Below are 19,671 nucleotides of genomic sequence, written 5' to 3' on the forward strand. Positions count from 1 at the left end.
TATAAAAAAAAATTCCTTACGATTAATATAATATAAATTAGACTTTGAACATTAAGTAACTTTATTTACAATGGAATTAAAAGCATTCAGATTTTTTTTATTCTTTATTTATCCTGCAGACGTTTCAATTTCGAATGTCAGAGGGCGCCCCGTTCTCCTACAATAACAGTAACAACTCCTTGATCCTCCATGTGAGGAATCCGGAAATTGACGAGTGCGTTAGGTTCAGGTTCCTTAGATTTTCTCGGCATATCATACCTTGGATTTTTAAAATTTTTCCAGTGAAATCAAACACACGATTTTTTTGAATGGAAAAAGAGTCTTTCGCATTTCTTTTGCCTCGTTTCTTGACTATTTTAATATAATTAAATTTTTGACTCCTCTTCGTCTTCTCCGGATCATCTCCCTCCTCAGTTGCCCGCCATTGCCTGTTGCCCATAGCAACGGAGAAGAAGGACGCCATTAATTTGCAGCTCGACTTCAACTGTGCTACGGGGTCAACGTTTTGTGAGTATTATTGCCTTAATATTTTCTGACTCTAGAATACATTTTTGTAAATTGCTATGAGTTATGATGTATAATCATTTTTTGGACGATCATTTCCTTGAAGAAAACAAAAGTACTAATACAATGTTGAAAATAATGAAAAACTAAAGCGCACGTCTTTATTCAGGTAATGGCGCAACAGGTAATGCAACTAAAGCAACAGGTTATAAAACAGGTTAGCAATGTAAAACGAACAATGTTATCGTTTCCAATATAAAATTGGAAACAAATAAAAAAGTCTGCACTAGCTGATTGATTCAAACTATTTCATTTTGTTATTATAGAATAATTTTTTGAATTTTTGCTAGTAATTCATTAACCTTATTGTACTTATTTTGTTTTCTTAAGAACTGTACATTTATCAATTTTAGAATGTATCAATAAGCATTTATTTGTATTCTTTTAAGAGATTATTTGATTCATAAAATATTAATTATACTAAACAATAAAAAATTCCGAATTCGTTTCTTTTTCATCATAGGAAATATAGTCATTTCCTCTTCTTTTTCTTTCATTACTATGGTTCTGGTTTAAATTCTAAGTATTAAAACTCACATGCAAAATTATGTATTATATTTTGTTCATTAGTCAATTTTAAAATGTCTGTTGGATTTTGAAATTCTGAAGCAAAACGAAATTATTTTTAATTTGCTTAATGGACAACGATTTATTGAAATCATATTTGTATAAAGTTTTTATATTTCTACAGTTTAAAAAGATTCAAAAATTAAAATGGTTTAATCTTGTCAGAAATGTCTGAAGATGTGACTACTTAAAGTCATTCTTTGCATGTCAGAAAAGAATTCCCAGGTTTCCAAAAAATGAAATTTTAAAACGGAAAATTTAAATAAAGTATAAAAATAAAATAATTATGCACTTCTTCATTTATGAAATTATTTTATTCATAAAATATTAATTATATAAAAAAATAAAAATTTCTGAATTAGTTACTTTTTTATGGTATGAAATATTTTGCTTTTTTTCTTTTTCTTTCAATACTATGGTTAATTTCAAAGTTTCAATACATTTTAATATATTTTAATTTTTAATTCATGTTTAGAATAATTTTCTTTTATTCAACTAAAATATTGTATAATCTTTTATTGTAGAATTTATTATTATTGTTGTAGTTTTGCTCTAAGTTCAAGCACTTTATTCGGCCAATTGTTGTTATGTCTACATCTTGAACAACGTCTTATTTTTTAGTGTTTGATATACTAAACAATATGTGCTTTTTAAACTTTTTTCTATTATCTAGTCCAGAATCTATTTTAAAATTTCTCATTTCGAATAATTGTTTATGTTTATTGAATTGAGAAGCAGATGATATCACCCATAATAAATCGAAATTTAGTTCAAACTATTCTTAAAACTTCTTTTTATTTCTGAAATTATCAAATTGTATTGTAATGATGAGTACAATAATATAGCAGCTGCCCAGTTGTATTAGAACTCTTCAGTACCTGACATTTCGTAAGAATCTTACACATCCAATAAATCATTCGTAATTCATTAAAAAAGGGGGATTAGAGAGTAATTAGTCTACGTTTGCAAAAAACATATTAGCTGTTGGAAAGAACATTTCATGGGAAAATGTATTGGAATTTTAACTAAATTTTGGTACTTAAACATAAGGAAAGAACTTCTGTCTCTGTGTGTATGTGCCGGTGCTGTACAAATCTGACCGCTTGACTTTTATCTTGACTTATATAAAAAATTATCTTCTTAATGATATCAATTTTTTTACCATATAAATTTTTTCTATATTTAATAATTTTCATGAAAATATTGTAAACGTATTTTACAAAATATATTTCATTTTTGAAAAGAAACTCAAAACCCTTTTTTCAATGTTACTTCTAATATTTCATCACGGCTTTTATTTTATATTGTTACCAGGATATGAAGATTAGAATTATTTTTCTATGTTGAGTTTTGGTTTCAGTATTAGGTAGGCTTGTAATAAATTTTTTGATATCTTTTTTGTATTTACAAATAAGTTTTAACTTCAGAATCAATTAATATTGGAAAATTTTTTAAAGTGCCTCCATTTAAAAATATTTCTGCTTTTTCCTGTTTTAAATGAGTGTAAAAATATATAGAAAGAAAAATTGAAAACGAATAAGCGCAAAGTGTGAAAGAGTAAGGCTTTTGTAATAATGTGAGTTATATTTATATACATAAAGAGAGAGAGAGACAGAAATGAAAATTTAGAATTTAAAAATGATTTGTCCCCGAAACAGTTGAGATTTTCAGCAACCATTATTCTCGGAAACCAGCAAATCGTCAAAGACAGCGAGTTTAAAATATAAATTTAGAAATCCTATCAACTCTTTGAATCATTAATATAATGTGAAAGTATATTAAATATAGTTCTGAAATGAAAATCTACAAACTGTAAGAAGAAACTTAAAACAGTGAAATTCTATTCTAAAAAAATTCACCTGCACTTAATTATTATAAATAGAGACAATTCGAATTATTACAAGGTAACAGGGTTATTTAGTCGTATATTTCGGCCAATTAATAGTATATAAATTAATAACAAAATTTAACAGCTGCTATTTTTTTTTTGAAATTAAATATATCCAAAACTTTGGCATTTCAGGTAATAAAATAAATTATGCAAATACGTATTAAATAAATCATTTAACAAACGTAATATAGGTATAAAATGCACCAAATATCATATCTAAAAATCTAGTACTCATATATGAAATTTATATTTATATACGAAAATTTTATCTTTTCATACATAAATTTGATTGCAAGATCCTCACCATAAAACATACATAATATATATGATCTATACATGAATGTTTTAACAGTATAAAAACACGGAGCTCAAAGACCAGTGGAACAATAGGATTAAAGATTTTTTTTAATTGTACGATATCTTATGTTAGACAAAACATTATTTTTGTGTGTTGATATTTTTGTGTTGCACTGAATTGCACTTTTCTCTTTCCCAAATATGTATAGCCATTGTAATAACTCTACTTACAATGGCTTTTCTTGTAAAATCGACCGTAAAATTCGATGATGTTTCTATGAAAAATTGGGAAAATAGAATTAATTAAGTAAATATGTTTGTTTCTAATATATCTGGGATAGCTGGAAATAAACTTTTATAAGTCTTACATGTATATCTTGGCTAAAATAATATACATTTATATACAAATTAAAATGATATCTCAAGTATATATTATGCAATTATAAAGTATTTTCTCATGAGTAATCAGCATTATATAAGTTATTATTCTATATTACAAGAAATGCATTAAATACAAAATAATCATTAAATACAATGGCATTTACATGTAGTATAAACCGGGTTTATTTAGATTTATTTCATTTTGTATCCTCATACAAAAATAGAAGAGTGAAAGTATTTCTTTACGCAAATGACATTTTGTATTAATAATTTATTAATTTCACGATAAGTGAGTGCTGAACAATGATAAGGGTATTTTTATACTTTAAGTAATTTGAACAATCTTTATTAGTTGTTACTTTGATAGTAATTTGAAAATGCAAACGTAAAAATAATATAGTTTAATAATTATAAACTATAATAATATTATTATTGCTTATAAATAGTGTAAATTATTTTTTTTATGGATCATAGCATTGTAAGCATTAACGCTTTCTTAAATATTCCTTCACGTTTAATACAAAATCATCAACATTTTAGAATATGTCAACTGAATATTTTATGTATAACTGGATGGTCATTCCAAAAGTAAATATTTTTAAGGCATTTAAACGTTATAGTAATCTCTGCCATGTTAATTTCGCAGCCATACGCATCGTCATTTATTATCTGCTTGACGTTATTTCGGGCAATCCTGTTAAATAAAGTCACATTTCAACAACGGCCGTTTGGCAAAACTGAAATTAACAGTGCTCCAGAAAATAATTCAGCATATTTTAATTTTGAAAAAAAGCAATTTTCGCATAAATACTATATTTATTTGACTTATAAAACCAAATAAAATGTTTATAGCATATGAATAATATAAATTAAAGAGCATTTGATATAAATTCTTTCTAATTTTGTCGCTGAAAATTATATGAACTATTAGATAAAATAATTGCAATCCCCTCTCCACTTACCCACACATTACCCATAGCGTTCGATAATAATTGTCCAAATAAGATCAAGTTCAAATAAGATGTGCAATTTATGGTCTTCAAAGCCGATTGTCTTTCTCACGTAAAAATCAATAATATTTGACAAAATGTATAAAAATGCTAATTTAAATAACATTTTAGAAATTGTCTACTTTTTTCCTTCCTAAAAATGTCTACTAATAAAAAAGAATAACAAAGAGATATCCAAATATTATTTTAGATGTCTTTATTTACAGGTAACTTAAAACCTTTTGTAGAAGAAAAACAGAAAAGGAAATTCAGTAGTTTATTTCCCAGAGAGTTTTACCCATTTTTTTACCTATAAATAACATTAGTCTTATAACTTTTAAATCGGTTTGTTGCATTTAAAAAATATTTAATAAAAAGAATAAATCCTTTACACAATTGTATAAGGTGTAAATTCCTTGCAGATTTACCACAGAAAAGTTATAACTCAATAGATAAAAGTATCACAATCCCCCTCCAACTGGACACAATTCTGTTTTCTCTTAATTCGTTCAGTTTTATTACATCCTTATAAAACTGAAATGAAATAAAGCATGCTATTAATAATATGTAATGTCATCGTGCTTCACATGTGAGTATCAGTAGTAATTGATACTAACGTATAAAAATGTTCATAAATGCTCAAGATATGACAATTGACACCAAAGTATAAAATTCAATACTATTTTTCCAAGGATTACAAAAGATGTGGTAGATTCGTAGAATTTTAAAAGAGAAAATGTTTGAATTTCAATACATCTATGAAATGAATTATTACAACTACGCAAAAGGAATTTAGGAAATATCTTTAAAATAAAGACGATGTGAAAAAAAAGTCTAAAAATAATATTTGAGCTATAATATTTTCGAAAATAATCTTCAAACACTTGACTAAATTTTTATCGCTCTTCTATTTAATAAGTGCAAATTGAAATCTTTGGAACAATAATAACGGCTCCACATTTCCATCGTCGAATATCTGTCGTTCTATCTTCAAAATAGGCTGCCCCACAGAGTGTCAGAATTCTATATTAGAAGTAGAGATGAATATTATATTAAACCATATAAATATTATCTTTTATTTATTTTAATGATTTTTACAATTTATACTTATGTATATTTATATATAATGTTCTTTTTCTTTTCAGGCTGTTCGGAACAAAATTCAAAAATAAAGAACTTTTGCAATTTATTTCGTTTGCAACGTGGATTCCATTCCGACTCAGATTCCATTTAACAAATTTTACCGAGTCTTGTTTTTTGTAAAGCATCTTGCTTACTTAAACACCCTTTTGCAAAGAAATGTTTGATTTTCATCTAACGTACAGAGACAGACTAACTTAAATCTGCTAATTATACATAGGAAAACATATCATGGCTTTGATTTTTATACCATCTCTACAGCATATAGCTGCTGTTAAAGTGGCATTAGCTGTCTATAATGACGACATTGAACACTTCCTTGACGAATTTATTGAGACAGAAGATATATTCAATTATGGTAATTCATTTCGGATCAGTGAGTGTCAAACAGCAAAAATAAAAGAAAGAAAAAATGAAATTGGGCAGAAATTATCCACGCTCCTTCCAAAACTACTCACAAACCCAGTCGGGAACATCCTTCAACCAATAGTTGCTGAAATCTTTTACTGGGTTCGAGACCATTATCATGTCATTAAATACATTCATAAGAGGCATATCATGAATAATTTACGTTGGAAATCCGAAGGAACAATTGACAGAATAAAAACTTCGAAGCAACTCATTCGAAACGAAAATATCGATATCAGAGTGCGTTTTATTTTTGCCTGCCTTTACTTTTACGAGCAAGATGTTTTGGAATTATGGCAAAGTATGACAGCGGAAGGAAGGGAAAGCATTCATCGCATCGACTGTAACCTTGCTGTCAGATTTTGGGTGAAATGGCTGAGAAATAGAGCTGTTTCCCCTTGGGCACAATGGATTCCAGATTACTTAAATTTTCAGTACGGAGAACTAATAACTTCTGGCTCTAACCACGGATGTAGACGCATAAGAATAAGCTCATTTTACATTGAATTGAGCAGTGTGAATAAAAAGAAATTCTTACATAGTATGTGGCCTCGCCATGCACATATTGATGATTTGCGTATATGTTACTATTTAACTGATGAGACTGAACGTGACAAGATCTTTCACAATCCAGGCTGTGTCTTTGAATCCAAAACAAAAGACCTCCTCTGTTTCTATTTGGATTGGCCGTTTCAAACCATTTTCCTAGATGTGGTAAACCAGATGTGGGACCATTTAACACCTGACTGTTTTGAACATCTCTTGCGTTTTATAGTATGTCAGAAACTTTTGCAATCTATGGAAGATTTTGATTACCTGAGTGGTTTTAAGAAATTGTGGAATCGGACACCCAATAGTTACAAAGAACAAATTCGGAAGAGAAGAGCTTTCCTTGTCTTTAAGGAAGTGCTGAATTATGATGAAAATACAAGCTATTTGCCACTTGAGGAAAAACTGCACTTCTGTAAAGATTTTGTGCACAGACAATGCAAAAAACGTGACCCTGAAACAGAGTCCATTCGCTTAATTTTTTACCTTTCTCTACTTCCAGTTTTTTTTCTCCTTTTCATGATGAACCCGAATTTATATTGTTAATTTTTTAATTTTTAATTTTTTGTAGCATTTTTATGTTTCAGATTTATATCGCTATTCCACCTCAAAAGTGTTGTCCTATTTTATAATTTGGAACTAAAACAATATCATTTCATTGAATCGTCCGATTCTATCTGTAAAAAATGCTATAATTCTTTTTAAAAACCTCTTTGGTTGACTAATGTCATCCTCTGATAAGCAATTTTCCAATCCAATGATAAGCATCCTCTTCTAAGCAATTTTCCAATCCAATGATGAGCATCCTCAATAAGCAACCTCTTCTAAGCAATTTTCCAGTCCAATGATGAGCATCCTCAATAAGCAACCTCTTCTAAGCAATTTTCCAATCCAATGATAAGCATCCTCTTCTAAGCAATTTTCCAATCCAATAATGAGCATCCTCTTCTAAGCAATTTTTATTCTTTACTAAGTTGAATGTTCTATTTCCAATGCATTCTTATATTTATTTTTTGTTATATTTCTAATATTACTTTTTATGTTTGGCTTGGATATTATTTGTCTCCCACTCCCCCTCTTTATATATATATATATATATATATATATATATATATATATATATATATATATATATATATATATATATATATATATATATATATATATATATATATATATATATACACTTTGAATTAACTTGAATGTTTACTGTTTTAGAAGGAGAAGAAGGAGAATAAATATCTTGTTTTTTTATGACTGAACAGGATAAAATACTGACATTCATGACAAATACAGTCTAATTGGCTGTATTTGAGATTATTAAACATCATGGATAAAAAGCGAAATATGTAAAAGCAACAAATCCGTATATTTATTTGAATGATCAGAAAATCTCTAAATCAGGTATGAAATGTATATTCTTTAAATTATACGAATAAAACTATAGGATATACCAGGGAAATCTAAGTTAATACTATTAAGATTTAAATGGAATTTGTTTTTGAAGTATAAAATGTAATGTTGAAAAACCGTATATTATTTTTAAATATAAAAATTGGATATATTTCAAAGATTAGAATGAAAATGCAGAATCAATATAATTTGACCTTAAATTTATTACTTTATTCATTATTTTGTAAAAATCTTCAAACAAGAATACAATTCTGAAAAATAGTGAATATGGTTTTTAACGATTAACTTTTTGTTTCCATTATTTGAAAAAATATTTGTATTTTTCATCAGTTTTATAGTTGTTTTAATAGAATAATTATGCAATGTTATGTCATTCGTGTTACCGTACGTCGGAATGTAATCGAATTTGCCTTGAAAATCTGTGGAAAATATTAATTATTCATAAAGTAGGAGAAGAAAAGCAGATTCTTGGAAAGTAGTTATTTACTACAGTCTTTCGAGCTTATTGATACGAAATAGTTGAAATTTAATATAAAATAGGTAAAAGCATTTTCTTACACTCCCCTCTGGAGCTTTTAATTAACCTATAGGTACCAGCCGGGATCCGAGGGTTCAGAGTTCAAAATCAAATTTCATCGGAGAATCGTCATGAAATTGAATCTACAATTCCTTCAGACTAGTTGCTCTACCATCGCTACGGAATATAAGTTTGGAGAGGAGAGTACTGGCACATATTTCGTCCATGTCCTCTGTTCAAAATTAAGAGGTTTAATACAAAACAGTCTTTATCTTTCTTAGAAAACCAGCATGAATAGTATTAGCTCTTAGTATTTAAGATTAGCATAGTATAAAATATTAGTATTTTCTATCATTACTTCGAGTTAACTATTAATATTTTTTTTTTTCAAAAATCTATAATCTCAATAAAAAAAAGGTTTGTGTTAATTTAAGCTTAATCATTCCACCTTCAATTTAAAATTAAAATTCTACAGGAGCTGAATGAAAATTAGATAGATCTAGACTACAAAAACAGAGCGGCGTAAGGCTTCAATAATAGTGTGAGTCATATGAGTATCAAAATTTGAACCTTATATATTTAAAAAAAATAAACGATTAAAAGATCAAGTTACATAAAATATTAATTGAGAATTTTTCCAAACAGTAATCTCGGAGAACCAGCTGGTCGGCAAAGGAGACTAGTTGTCATATAGATTTAGAAGCTGCTATACACATTTGGGATTTCAAACAGATAGGCTCTTAGATCAAAATTGCTGGAAGAAAATATCTTTCAAAATGTAAAATCCCTGTTCGGCAATCAACAATTTTAATTATTGTACATTTTATAAGGATAAATATAGAATATTTTTGGATGCAGTATAAAATTTGTAATTTTTTAGTTTAAAAGTTTATTTTAAAAAGTTAGGTTCATTTCTCTTGTTTCAAAAATGTACATGCTTAATTTCATAAAATAAAAATTAATGTGGATATAGTAAGCTCATATCAATTTTGAAAGAGTTTTTATTTTTATATTTACAAGAAATTTGTAAATAAAAAATTGGTCATGATGCAAATAAATTCATCAAAAACAAATGTTTATTTTATGAAAAAAAAATCGTTAATTTTTCTGCCAATCCTGTATGACTATATGTATAGGTATAAAGAAATTTTGTTTAATTAATATATTAAATTTGGCATTAAATATTTGTCATATTTTGTATTTGAAAACAAAAATTTGTAAATCTATGTTTCTTAGCAAAAAATTTGCAAAATGAAGGCTGTCAAGGAAATATACTGACTCAAATTTGTTTTGGTAAATACGTTGTCATACAGCTTTTCATAGAATTCGAATTTCAAAGAAACGTTTCTCGTGATATAACCTAATAATGAGTAGCATATAATTGTCTAGGTGGTTATCCACCATATTACAATAAAACCTCTTTGAGTCATCATTCCATGGATCATACATATTTTAGGACTGAAACAGAGAGAAGACCTATGCGGAGTGGAAATTAAAAAAAAACAAAAAGGCACTGAACAATTTTTATGAATTGCCACAAGATTCGGAGGCAAAAATTTTCCAGATTGTCAGAAATCAATACATGCGAAAAAATGATAGTGTTAAAAAGTGTTTTTTTTTTTGTGTGTGTGGCAATTGCAATAAAATATGGTAATTTTAAAAAAAAATGTAGTGATTGTAAGCAATTACCACACTCATTCTCTTTTAATTAATTTTTAATTAAAATAATTTATATATTTTAGTTTATTAAAAAGGATTTAATTATTTAATTAATTAAGTGTAAAATAAAAAAGACACTTTAAAAAGTGTTGTGTGTGTGTGTGGCAATTGTAATAAAATGTAGTAATTTTAATAAAATGTAGTGTTTGTAAACAATTACCACATTCATTCTCTTTTAATTAATCTGTAATTAAAATAATTTATTTATTTTAGTTTATTAAAAAGAATTTAATAATTTAATTAATTAAGTGGAAAATAAAAAAGACTCTTTAAAAAGTGTTTTTTGTGTGTGTGTCTTGCAATTGTAATAAAATGTGGTAATTTTAATAAAATGTAGTAATTGTAAAGAATTACCACATTCATTTCCTCTTAATTAATTTTTTATAAAAATAATTTATTTATTTCAATTTATTAAAAAGGATTTAATAATTTAATTAATTATGTGGAAAATACAAAAAGAAATCTTAAAATGTGTTTTCTTTTTTGTATGGCAATTGTAATAAAATGTGGTAATTTTAATAAAATGTAGTAATTGTAAACATTTGTGTCATTAATTTTGTTTTAATTAATTTTTAATTAAAATAATTTATTAAAAAGAATTTAATAATTTAATTAATTAAGTTGTAAATAATAAGGACACTTTAAAAAGTGTTTTTTGTGTGTGTTTCTGTGGCAATTGTAATAAAATGTGGTAGTTTTAATAAAATGTAGTCATTGTAAAGAATTACCACATTCATTTTCTTTTAATTAATTTTTAATCAAAATAATTTATTTATCTTAGTTTATTAAAAAGGATTTAATAATTTAATTAATTAAGTGGAAAATAAAAAAAGACATCTTAAAATGTGTTTTCTTTTTTGTATGGCAATTGTAATAAAATGTGGTAATTTTAATAAAATGTAGTAATTGTAAACATTTGCATCATTAATTTTCTTTTAATTAATTTTTAATTAAAATAATTTATTTATTTTAATTTATTAAAAAGAATTTAATAATTTAATTAATTAAGTGGTAAATAATAAGGACACTTTAAAAAGTGTTTTTTGTGTGTGTTTGTGTGGCAATTGTAATAAAATGTGGTAGTTTTAATAAAATGTAGTAATTGTAAAGAATTACCACATTCATTTTCTTTTAATTAATTTTTAATCAAAATAATTTATTTATTTTAGTTTATTAAAAAGGATTTAATAATTTAATTAATTAAGTGGAAAATAAAAAAAGACATCTTAAAATGTGTTTTCTTTTTTGTATGGCAAATTGTAATAAAACGTGGTAATTTTAATAAAATGTAGTAATTGTAAACATTTGTATCATTAATTTTCTTTTAATTAATTTTTAATTAAAATAATTTATTTATTTTAATTTATTAAAAAGAATTTAATAATTTAATTAATTAAGTGGTAAATAAAAAGGACACTTTAAAAAGTGTTTTTTGTGTGTGTTTGTGTGCCAATTGTAATTAAATGTGGTAATTTTAATAAAATGTAGTAATTGTGAAGAATTACCACATTCATTTTCTCTTAATTAATTTCTTATAAAAATAATTTATTTATTTCAATTTATTAAAAAGGATTTAATAATTTAATTAATTATGTGGGAAATAAAAAAAAGACACCTTAAAATGTGTTTCCTTTTTTGTATGGCAATTGTAATAATATGTGGTAATTTTAATAAAATGTAGTAATTGTAAACATTTGTGTCATTCATTTTCTTTTAATTAATTTTTAATTAAAATAATTTATTTATTTTAATTCATTAAAAAGAATTTAATAATTTAATTAATTAAGTGGAAAATAAAAAGGACACTTTAAAATGTGTTTCTCTTTTGCGTAGCAATTGTAATAAAATGTGGTAAGTTTAATAAAATGTAGTAGTTGTAAACAATTACCACATTTCATTTCCTTTTAATTAATTTGATAAATTAAAATAAATCAGTACTGTTGATCGATGAAGGTGCTAATTACTGAAATTAATTTCCTTTTCTACTATATTTAAGGCTTAAAATTTTTCGTCTGTTGTACCTTGATGTACTGTCGAAATTTTTCCAGGGCTTCGATTGTTTCTGTCTTGTTGGATGGGGTTTGTTCTATGTTCTCACATGAAATGTTTTGTTTTTCTTCTAAAAATTCAGATTTCGAAGATTTTACATAAAGCTTAAAGTCGCAAATGAGCAGATTGCGATAACACTGTTGTGTAAAGCATGAACGTCATTTAACGCTGCACCCTTTTCATTTGCGAATTATAACAAATTATTTCATCGTTTCGGGTTGATTATGTCTTCTCTAAAGTTTTCGCGTTTGCTGTGACCCTAGCATGTCGAAAACAATTCGATGCAGTTTGTAATAAAACGGCATTTTAATTTTTGTGGGGACAGTTAAACCTAACTAAAACTGAAACTTTTACATTTTCATTCCTATCCAATGCTTTTATCAGATGTTTTACAAGTTTTTTTTTTTTTTTTTTTTTTTTGTATTTTCGTTTAAAATCCCGAATTGCATCTTGATCTGAAGGCTGAAGAAGTGCAGTTACATTTGGAGGAAGAAAAACAGTTTCGATTATTTTTAAATTTTCACATTTATTGCGTGTGTTACATTTACCGATGATGAGGGCAAAGTTTTTTTTTTTTTTTTCTTATGAGAAAACTGAGAATCCAATTTACGAATATTCCGTTCCCAAATTGTTATTGTGATCCATGCATTTGAATTTGATTCATATCCAAGTGGAATGAAATTAACATTTTTTTTAAGCCTACTACAAGTGGTTTCAGTTTCTCATTTCCACTCATATTAGCTCCAAGCAGAGGTGGGAGACATTGTTTGCTTGTATTTCCGAAAGAGCACTTTTCACCCTTAAATGACAGATTTTTATCAGATAAACACGGGAAAATAAGCCAGTTTCATCAAAACGCACTTGATACATCAGACCTATTTAAAATATCCTTGAGATCTCTGTACTTCCTGTAAAGTACTAGCATCTGTAGCATCACATTCAATAGTTGCTGCTTCACCGCAAGTCATTTGTAAAGAAAGACAATGTCTATCTTTGAAATGTTCCAGCCAATCATTGCTGCTACCAAAATCTTTGATTCGCAACTCCTTATCAATTAGCATGGTTTTATCTTTGAAAATCGTGGCAAGATTTGAGTCCTGCCATGTTTTAGCCTTCTAACAAAATCAATGCATTAATTAATGTATGCATTCACAAAATGATTAATAAATCAAAACGATAACTTTGCGTGATAACAATAAATATTGCAGAATATCCTTCATTTACCCCAAAATAAATTTTTTTGTGCAAATTCATTAGTTTAGTGAATAAAATATATAAAAAAGAGAAACATATCTAATTTTTCTTAAATTTTTATATCAGCAATTGTATATAGCCATTTCATCTAAATCTATTGTATAATATTTATATTTCATAGATGAAATTATAATAAAACCAACCGGGAGTGGTCAAGCCAAAACATTCTTGCATTCTCTCCAATAAACTTGTCATACCAGAGAACGCCATGGAGGATACTGCCATGGAATAGTTATGAAATATTAAATTTTGAAGTGAATTTACCATTTTTACAGCATATATCCCAACATTCTTGGCAATTAATCTCTGGAATGCGGTTAATATTGTCCGAAAAATGAATTTGTGCTTTAGATATGTTTTTCTCAATCGATTGAGACATAGATTACATAGATAAAATTATATTAAAGAAAAGATGCTAATTGAATGACATTTCAAAACCCTCTTAACTTAGATATTTTAATTTAAATGAATAATTAAGAATGTGTGATCTATAAAATGAACTGTGTGAAGTGACATTTTAAAAAAAAATGAAATTTCTTTTAACTGTCGAAGTATTTTATTAAAAATTGAAATTTAGTTTTCAAAAACATAACGCAAGGAAAATTGATTCACAAGATAATTAAAAAAAATATGTTGGGTGACAAAAAATTTAACGAAAAACAGGAATAAAATTTGTTTCCTAAGTTATTTAATATTAAATTTACCGTATAAGAGAAATGCACAATTCTAAAACATCTGTAACAATATTTAGTTTAACCCTTTCTAGAGCAGTGGGAAGTATGCTTCCCACCAAATTTATCAATTTTTTGTATGAAATTATGTAGGTTGGCATAAGTTCTGACAATTTTTTAAAAAGACAGAAACTTAGATGCTTCAGTTCTTTATCTTACACAAAATGATGTGTCTTGATTTGTTAATTATTAATTAACCAAATTAATTAATTAATCAAATTAAATTTATCTAATAAGCTAAAGCTAATAAATAAGCTCCCTTTTCTTATTCTAATTTCAAGCCTCAAAATATTTTAACATAATATGACTAGAAAAAAATGGCCCTTTAAAGGGTTAATGAAGGAAGGTCAAGTCAATTGCATTTTTTTATTTACTACTGAATAATACTGAATATTTAGTTTCTTTCAAAGAATGCTTAAAGATATTCAGAAAATCAGATATGTGAGGTTTTGAAAAAAAGGAAAAATTATTTCGTTATTGTATGCGTTTAAATCAAATACTTGTCACAGAAATAACGCATCTGCTTTTATTGTCAGTTTTGTGTCTGGTTTCAGCAGAAATTCGCTCTGAATCAAACCTTTCAGGATTGGAGAACAGATTCTCGACTCTGTGTAGGATGCATTCCAGAAAACGCTTGAGAAATGGAAGTGTCAAATTTTATCCATCTGAAAAATAAAATACTTTATCTTCATAGTTTTCTACAGGAAAATAATTTTAAACCTAATACTGAACCAGTGTGTTATGTGTTTTAGTTAAAAAGCTTCTCACCACACATTTCAGTTAAAATTCAAGAAAATGGTAAAATGTGCACACTTAAAAATTAAGTTGTTTTTATATATTGGTTTTAATAATGCGTTGTTTCTTCGAATGAATCACGTCTCTTTTTTATTTTCATCTTTACCTGTACTTGCTGATCTTTTCACCCCCCCCCCAACTTGCTTTATTATCAATTATGTATTATTTGGTTCATTTTTTCATAATATGATACTACGTATTGATTTTACATTTTTATTGACCATTTCATTGTTAATTATTAAAAAGTATATTATACATTAAAAGTTAATAGTGAATTACACCATAGTATACAGCATATGCAAATTTGATTTTGCCTTATTTTTAATTTAATTTAATTTTAATTTACCTTATTTTTAATTTAATTTAATTTAATTTAATTTAATTTAATTTAATTTTAATTTGCCTTATTTTTAATTTAATTTAATTTTAATTTGCCTTATTTTTACTTTAATTTAATTTGCCTTATTTTTAATTTAATTTAATTTTAATTTGTCTTATTTTTAATTTAATTTAATTTAATTTGCCTTATTTTTAATTTAATTTAATTTGCCTTATTTTTAATTTAATTTTAATTTGTCTTATTTTTAATTTAATAATAGAATCAAAAACATTCGAATTTTTTTTTGTTGTTGTTTTTTTCTTTATCATGCAGATGTTTCAATTTCGAATATAAGATGGCGCCTCGTTTTGCTGCAATAACAGCAGTTACTCTCTGATCCTCCATGCCTGGAATCCCCAAACTGACAAGTGTATTTATTTTTCCTGGACGTGGTCAGAATATTCTCGTAGTTTTAACATTTTCTCTCTGAAATCAGAGATACAATTTTTTTCTAACAAAGAATTTGTCTGTGTTGTCACGCAATTTTTGGCTTCGTTTCTTACTATTTTAATACATCTAGGTTTTCGAAGCCATGACCATGTTCTTCCTCTCCGGTGAAATTATCTTCCCCTGCCACGCGCCATTTCCTGTTGCCCATAGCAACGGAGACAGACGACGATATTGATTTCGCTCCACTTATTGCGAGAAATTTCGCCTTACTATTTTGGTAACAGGTAAAGCAAGTGAAGCAACAGGTTATAAAGTAGACTTGCATTGTTAAAGGAATTATATTAACATTTCCAACATGAAGTTTAAAACATTTTGATTATAAAAAACAAATGAAAATTCTGCATTTGCTGTCATATTCAAAATGTTTTTTTTATTATTATTAAATTAGTTTATGAATTAATGCTAATAATTCTTCGGCCTCATTGTACTAAATTTTTTCTCAATAATTATATATTTATTATATTTAGAATTTAAGTATGTACATTTGCATTCATTCATTTAAGAAATTAATTTTTTCATAAAAATTAATTCAATTGTAATTAATTGTAACAATAAAAATTCAAATTGATTTTTTTGTAGTGACATAAAATATTGTTCTTTCTTCTTTTTCTTTCAATATTATGATTAACGGTTAAATTCTAAGTATTTTTATTGCCTTAAAAATTTCAAATTCGCAAGTAAAATTATATCGTAAATTTTGTCCATTAATTTAATTTAGAATACCATGTTTTACTTTGTAATTTCTAAAACAAATCGAAACTATTATTAATTTGCTTTATTTGAATAATTTTTATTAAAATCATATATTTATGAACTTTGCATAATTTTACATTTAATTTACTAGGATTCATAAATTAAAATGCCAGAAAAGAATCCTTAGTTTTCAGAAAAATGAAATTTTAATAGGAAAATTAAATAAAGTATAAAAATAAATTTAATTACATAATTTTATTAATATACTAATAAGTAAAGCTCTTTTTTAAAATTTTAAATGCATTTTAACATGTTTTAATTTTAAATTCATGTTTTGAATTGTTTCCTTTTTTCAGCTAAAATGCTGCAGTGTCTTGTATTATAGCATTTTTTTTTTAATATTATAGTTTTACTCAAGGGTCTAGAATTTTTGAGGGTCAGTAGTTTTGAATTCTACATTTTTAATAACGACTTTTTTATTGTTGATATATTAAGCAGTCTCTGTTTTTAAATTTTTTTTTATTATTTTTTACTTTAAAATCTTGAATACTTTTCATTCCTCATTACGAATAATTGTTTTTGTGTATTGAGTTACGAAACAGGTGATGCCACTCTTAATGAATGGAAATTTAATTCAAATTAACCAAAAATTATATTTTATTTCTGAAATTATTAAAATATTGTATTTCAATTAGAAGTACAATATTACGACATAAATACAATATTGTCATTTATTGTGATCCTTCGCGATTTTAGGAATTTGATAATTTCAATCGATTGTTAACGATAGCCGAATTGGTCAAAATCAACTAATATATTTTTATTATATCAAGCAAAAGCATAAAAAGTCTTACCTAAAGGTTATTTATATTTTATTTCAAAACTTCGTTGATTGTTCCTGTCGACAATTCTTCCTTAACAGTTCACTTATATATTATTTGGACTTGTAATGTATTTCAAAATTTTTTAAACGATGCTGCATGTCAGTTACAAAATATCATGTGCATTTCGGCTTAAGAATGTTGCACATGGTCAAAATCTTCAACATTTTTTATTTGGTTTTACTCAGAAAAAGCTAACAGATTATTATTATTATTATTCAAAATTTTACGAAGTTTACGAAATTTTCGGTTGCGACTCTACGTTACGCTGGTTCATTTACAGTAAATTTTCGGACCTGTCACCAATTATTTTAATACTCAGATCATTTCTGTTTTTTTAATCTATTTTCCTTTTGATATTTTTCGCTGTTAGCAATATTTTATGACCGTACATATTTCAATCCACACCTGACAGTGTAGTTGCCTTTTCAAATTAATCTAGAAATCTCAAATCCAGATAAAACAAATTGAACACTCGTTCCATGAGGAAAGTACTGCCATTCCAATGAATTGATTTAAAAAAATTAATCAATCGATTAATTATTCGATTAGCATTACACTGATTATAGCAGAACCTGTTTTCGAAATAATATAAAATCAGTGAAATATAAAGCTGGACGAAAAAAACAATCCTAGTTAAATTGTAATTTTTGGTTTATGTTAATATTATTTGTTTAAGCGTTAATTATTTTGTATAAATGTGTTCTTTCCACAACTTTTATGAAAATATTAAGTTTTCACTCAGTTGAATAATTTGACGTTTGATTGACACTGATATTGTGCTGCCACAAATTTTGAATAAGAATAAAATTATGCAATCAATTTTAGTTAAAATAATGTTTTGTCCGCTTTATAGATTGATAAATAACATTAAAAAATTGATCTCCAAAATCATTATTAGTTTCTGGTTTATAACGTTATAAACTTTAAATGTATTTTTCTCGTGCTTTTATTTTCGTTAATACATGGGCTTTCCATTCCCTCAAGGTTTTCTGCTGTTCAAGAAAGACACTTGAAATTTCTTGAAGATGCATTCACATATAAGTGTTATAAGAATCAGTTTAGGTTTAGGCCTAAGAGTTTTAGTTATTTTGTTAAAAAAAGCCAGTGTTAATATTTTTAAATTTTTGGGACTTAAGTTAGAAAGAAGTTAATTAATTTTATCAAACAGTCAGATCATGAATTCAATGCTTTTATTTGTCGAAATGTTAGAAATATAAATTACTTGAAATATTTTATAAGCATTTAAAATTAAACATTCTATAAACGTTTTAAAAATTTCAAAACTTATCACATTTTTTAAAATACTGTTGCTAGAAAATTGCCTTTTTTTCATCGTAATAAAGTTAAATATAAAAACTTAAAAAACTCATAAATGGCTTTAATTATTATTGTTGCCAGAAAAGTTTTTTTAAAAAGGGCAACCGTATAGTATTAAACAGCATAGTGATCACATTAAATGAATAATTTTGAGTGCATTTGAATATGTCGATTCGAGACAAAAGAGTATTAATAATATAAAACGATTAAAAGCATTAATACGGTCATACCAAGCGGCATCCACTGTATATTAAATCGTTAAGAATCAAATCTCAATTGCATTTGCATTAAGTATTAGTGAAAAATCGATAAAAGAATTTTTGACACTATGTACTTGTAACATTTTACTTTAATTCGAAATATTAAAAGAAAAAAAAAACATAGCCAAAACCAGACGCACATCATTTTTAGAAAATCATGTTTGAGGTTACTTTCAACTATTAATTATGCAGAAATTATTCAGACTTCTTTTATGATCTGTGCAATACCATGGATATGACCAAGAGCATGGAATTTTTAGTGAATTCTGTGAAAAAAAGACAATTTATTAATTCACATAAATAGAACTGAAACGCCAAATTTCTACTCTATAAATAACTAAATAGATCTCTAAATTTCGATCACAAATATTACCGAGCAAAACGAAAAAATTTCATAACAATTTATTAAATAATTGTTTCTTAT

The 19,671-nt window shown here is 26.1% G+C and overlaps 1 protein-coding gene across 1 annotated transcript; it reads left to right on the forward strand.

Annotated features, from left to right (window-relative positions):
* The first annotated feature begins 207 nt into the window (after window positions 1–207).
* On the forward strand, window positions 208–7,855 carry LOC129981536 (uncharacterized). The gene is made up of 2 exons (XM_056092408.1): window positions 208–507; window positions 5,835–7,855. Exon 2 carries the CDS (start codon window positions 6,061–6,063, stop codon window positions 7,330–7,332), a length of 1,272 nt encoding a protein of 423 aa, XP_055948383.1. The 5' UTR covers window positions 208–507; window positions 5,835–6,060; the 3' UTR covers window positions 7,333–7,855.
* Window positions 7,856–19,671: the final 11,816 nt, after the last annotated feature.

Source organism: Argiope bruennichi, chromosome 8, assembly GCF_947563725.1.
Source record: "Argiope bruennichi chromosome 8, qqArgBrue1.1, whole genome shotgun sequence".
Taxonomy (NCBI): Eukaryota; Metazoa; Arthropoda; class Arachnida; order Araneae; family Araneidae; genus Argiope; species Argiope bruennichi.

What these genes read in the sequence shown, in the direction of transcription:
- LOC129981536 (XM_056092408.1), top strand. Translation starts at nt 6,061, where the DNA reads ATGGCTTTGATTTTTATACCATCTCTACAGCATATAGCTGCTGTTAAA.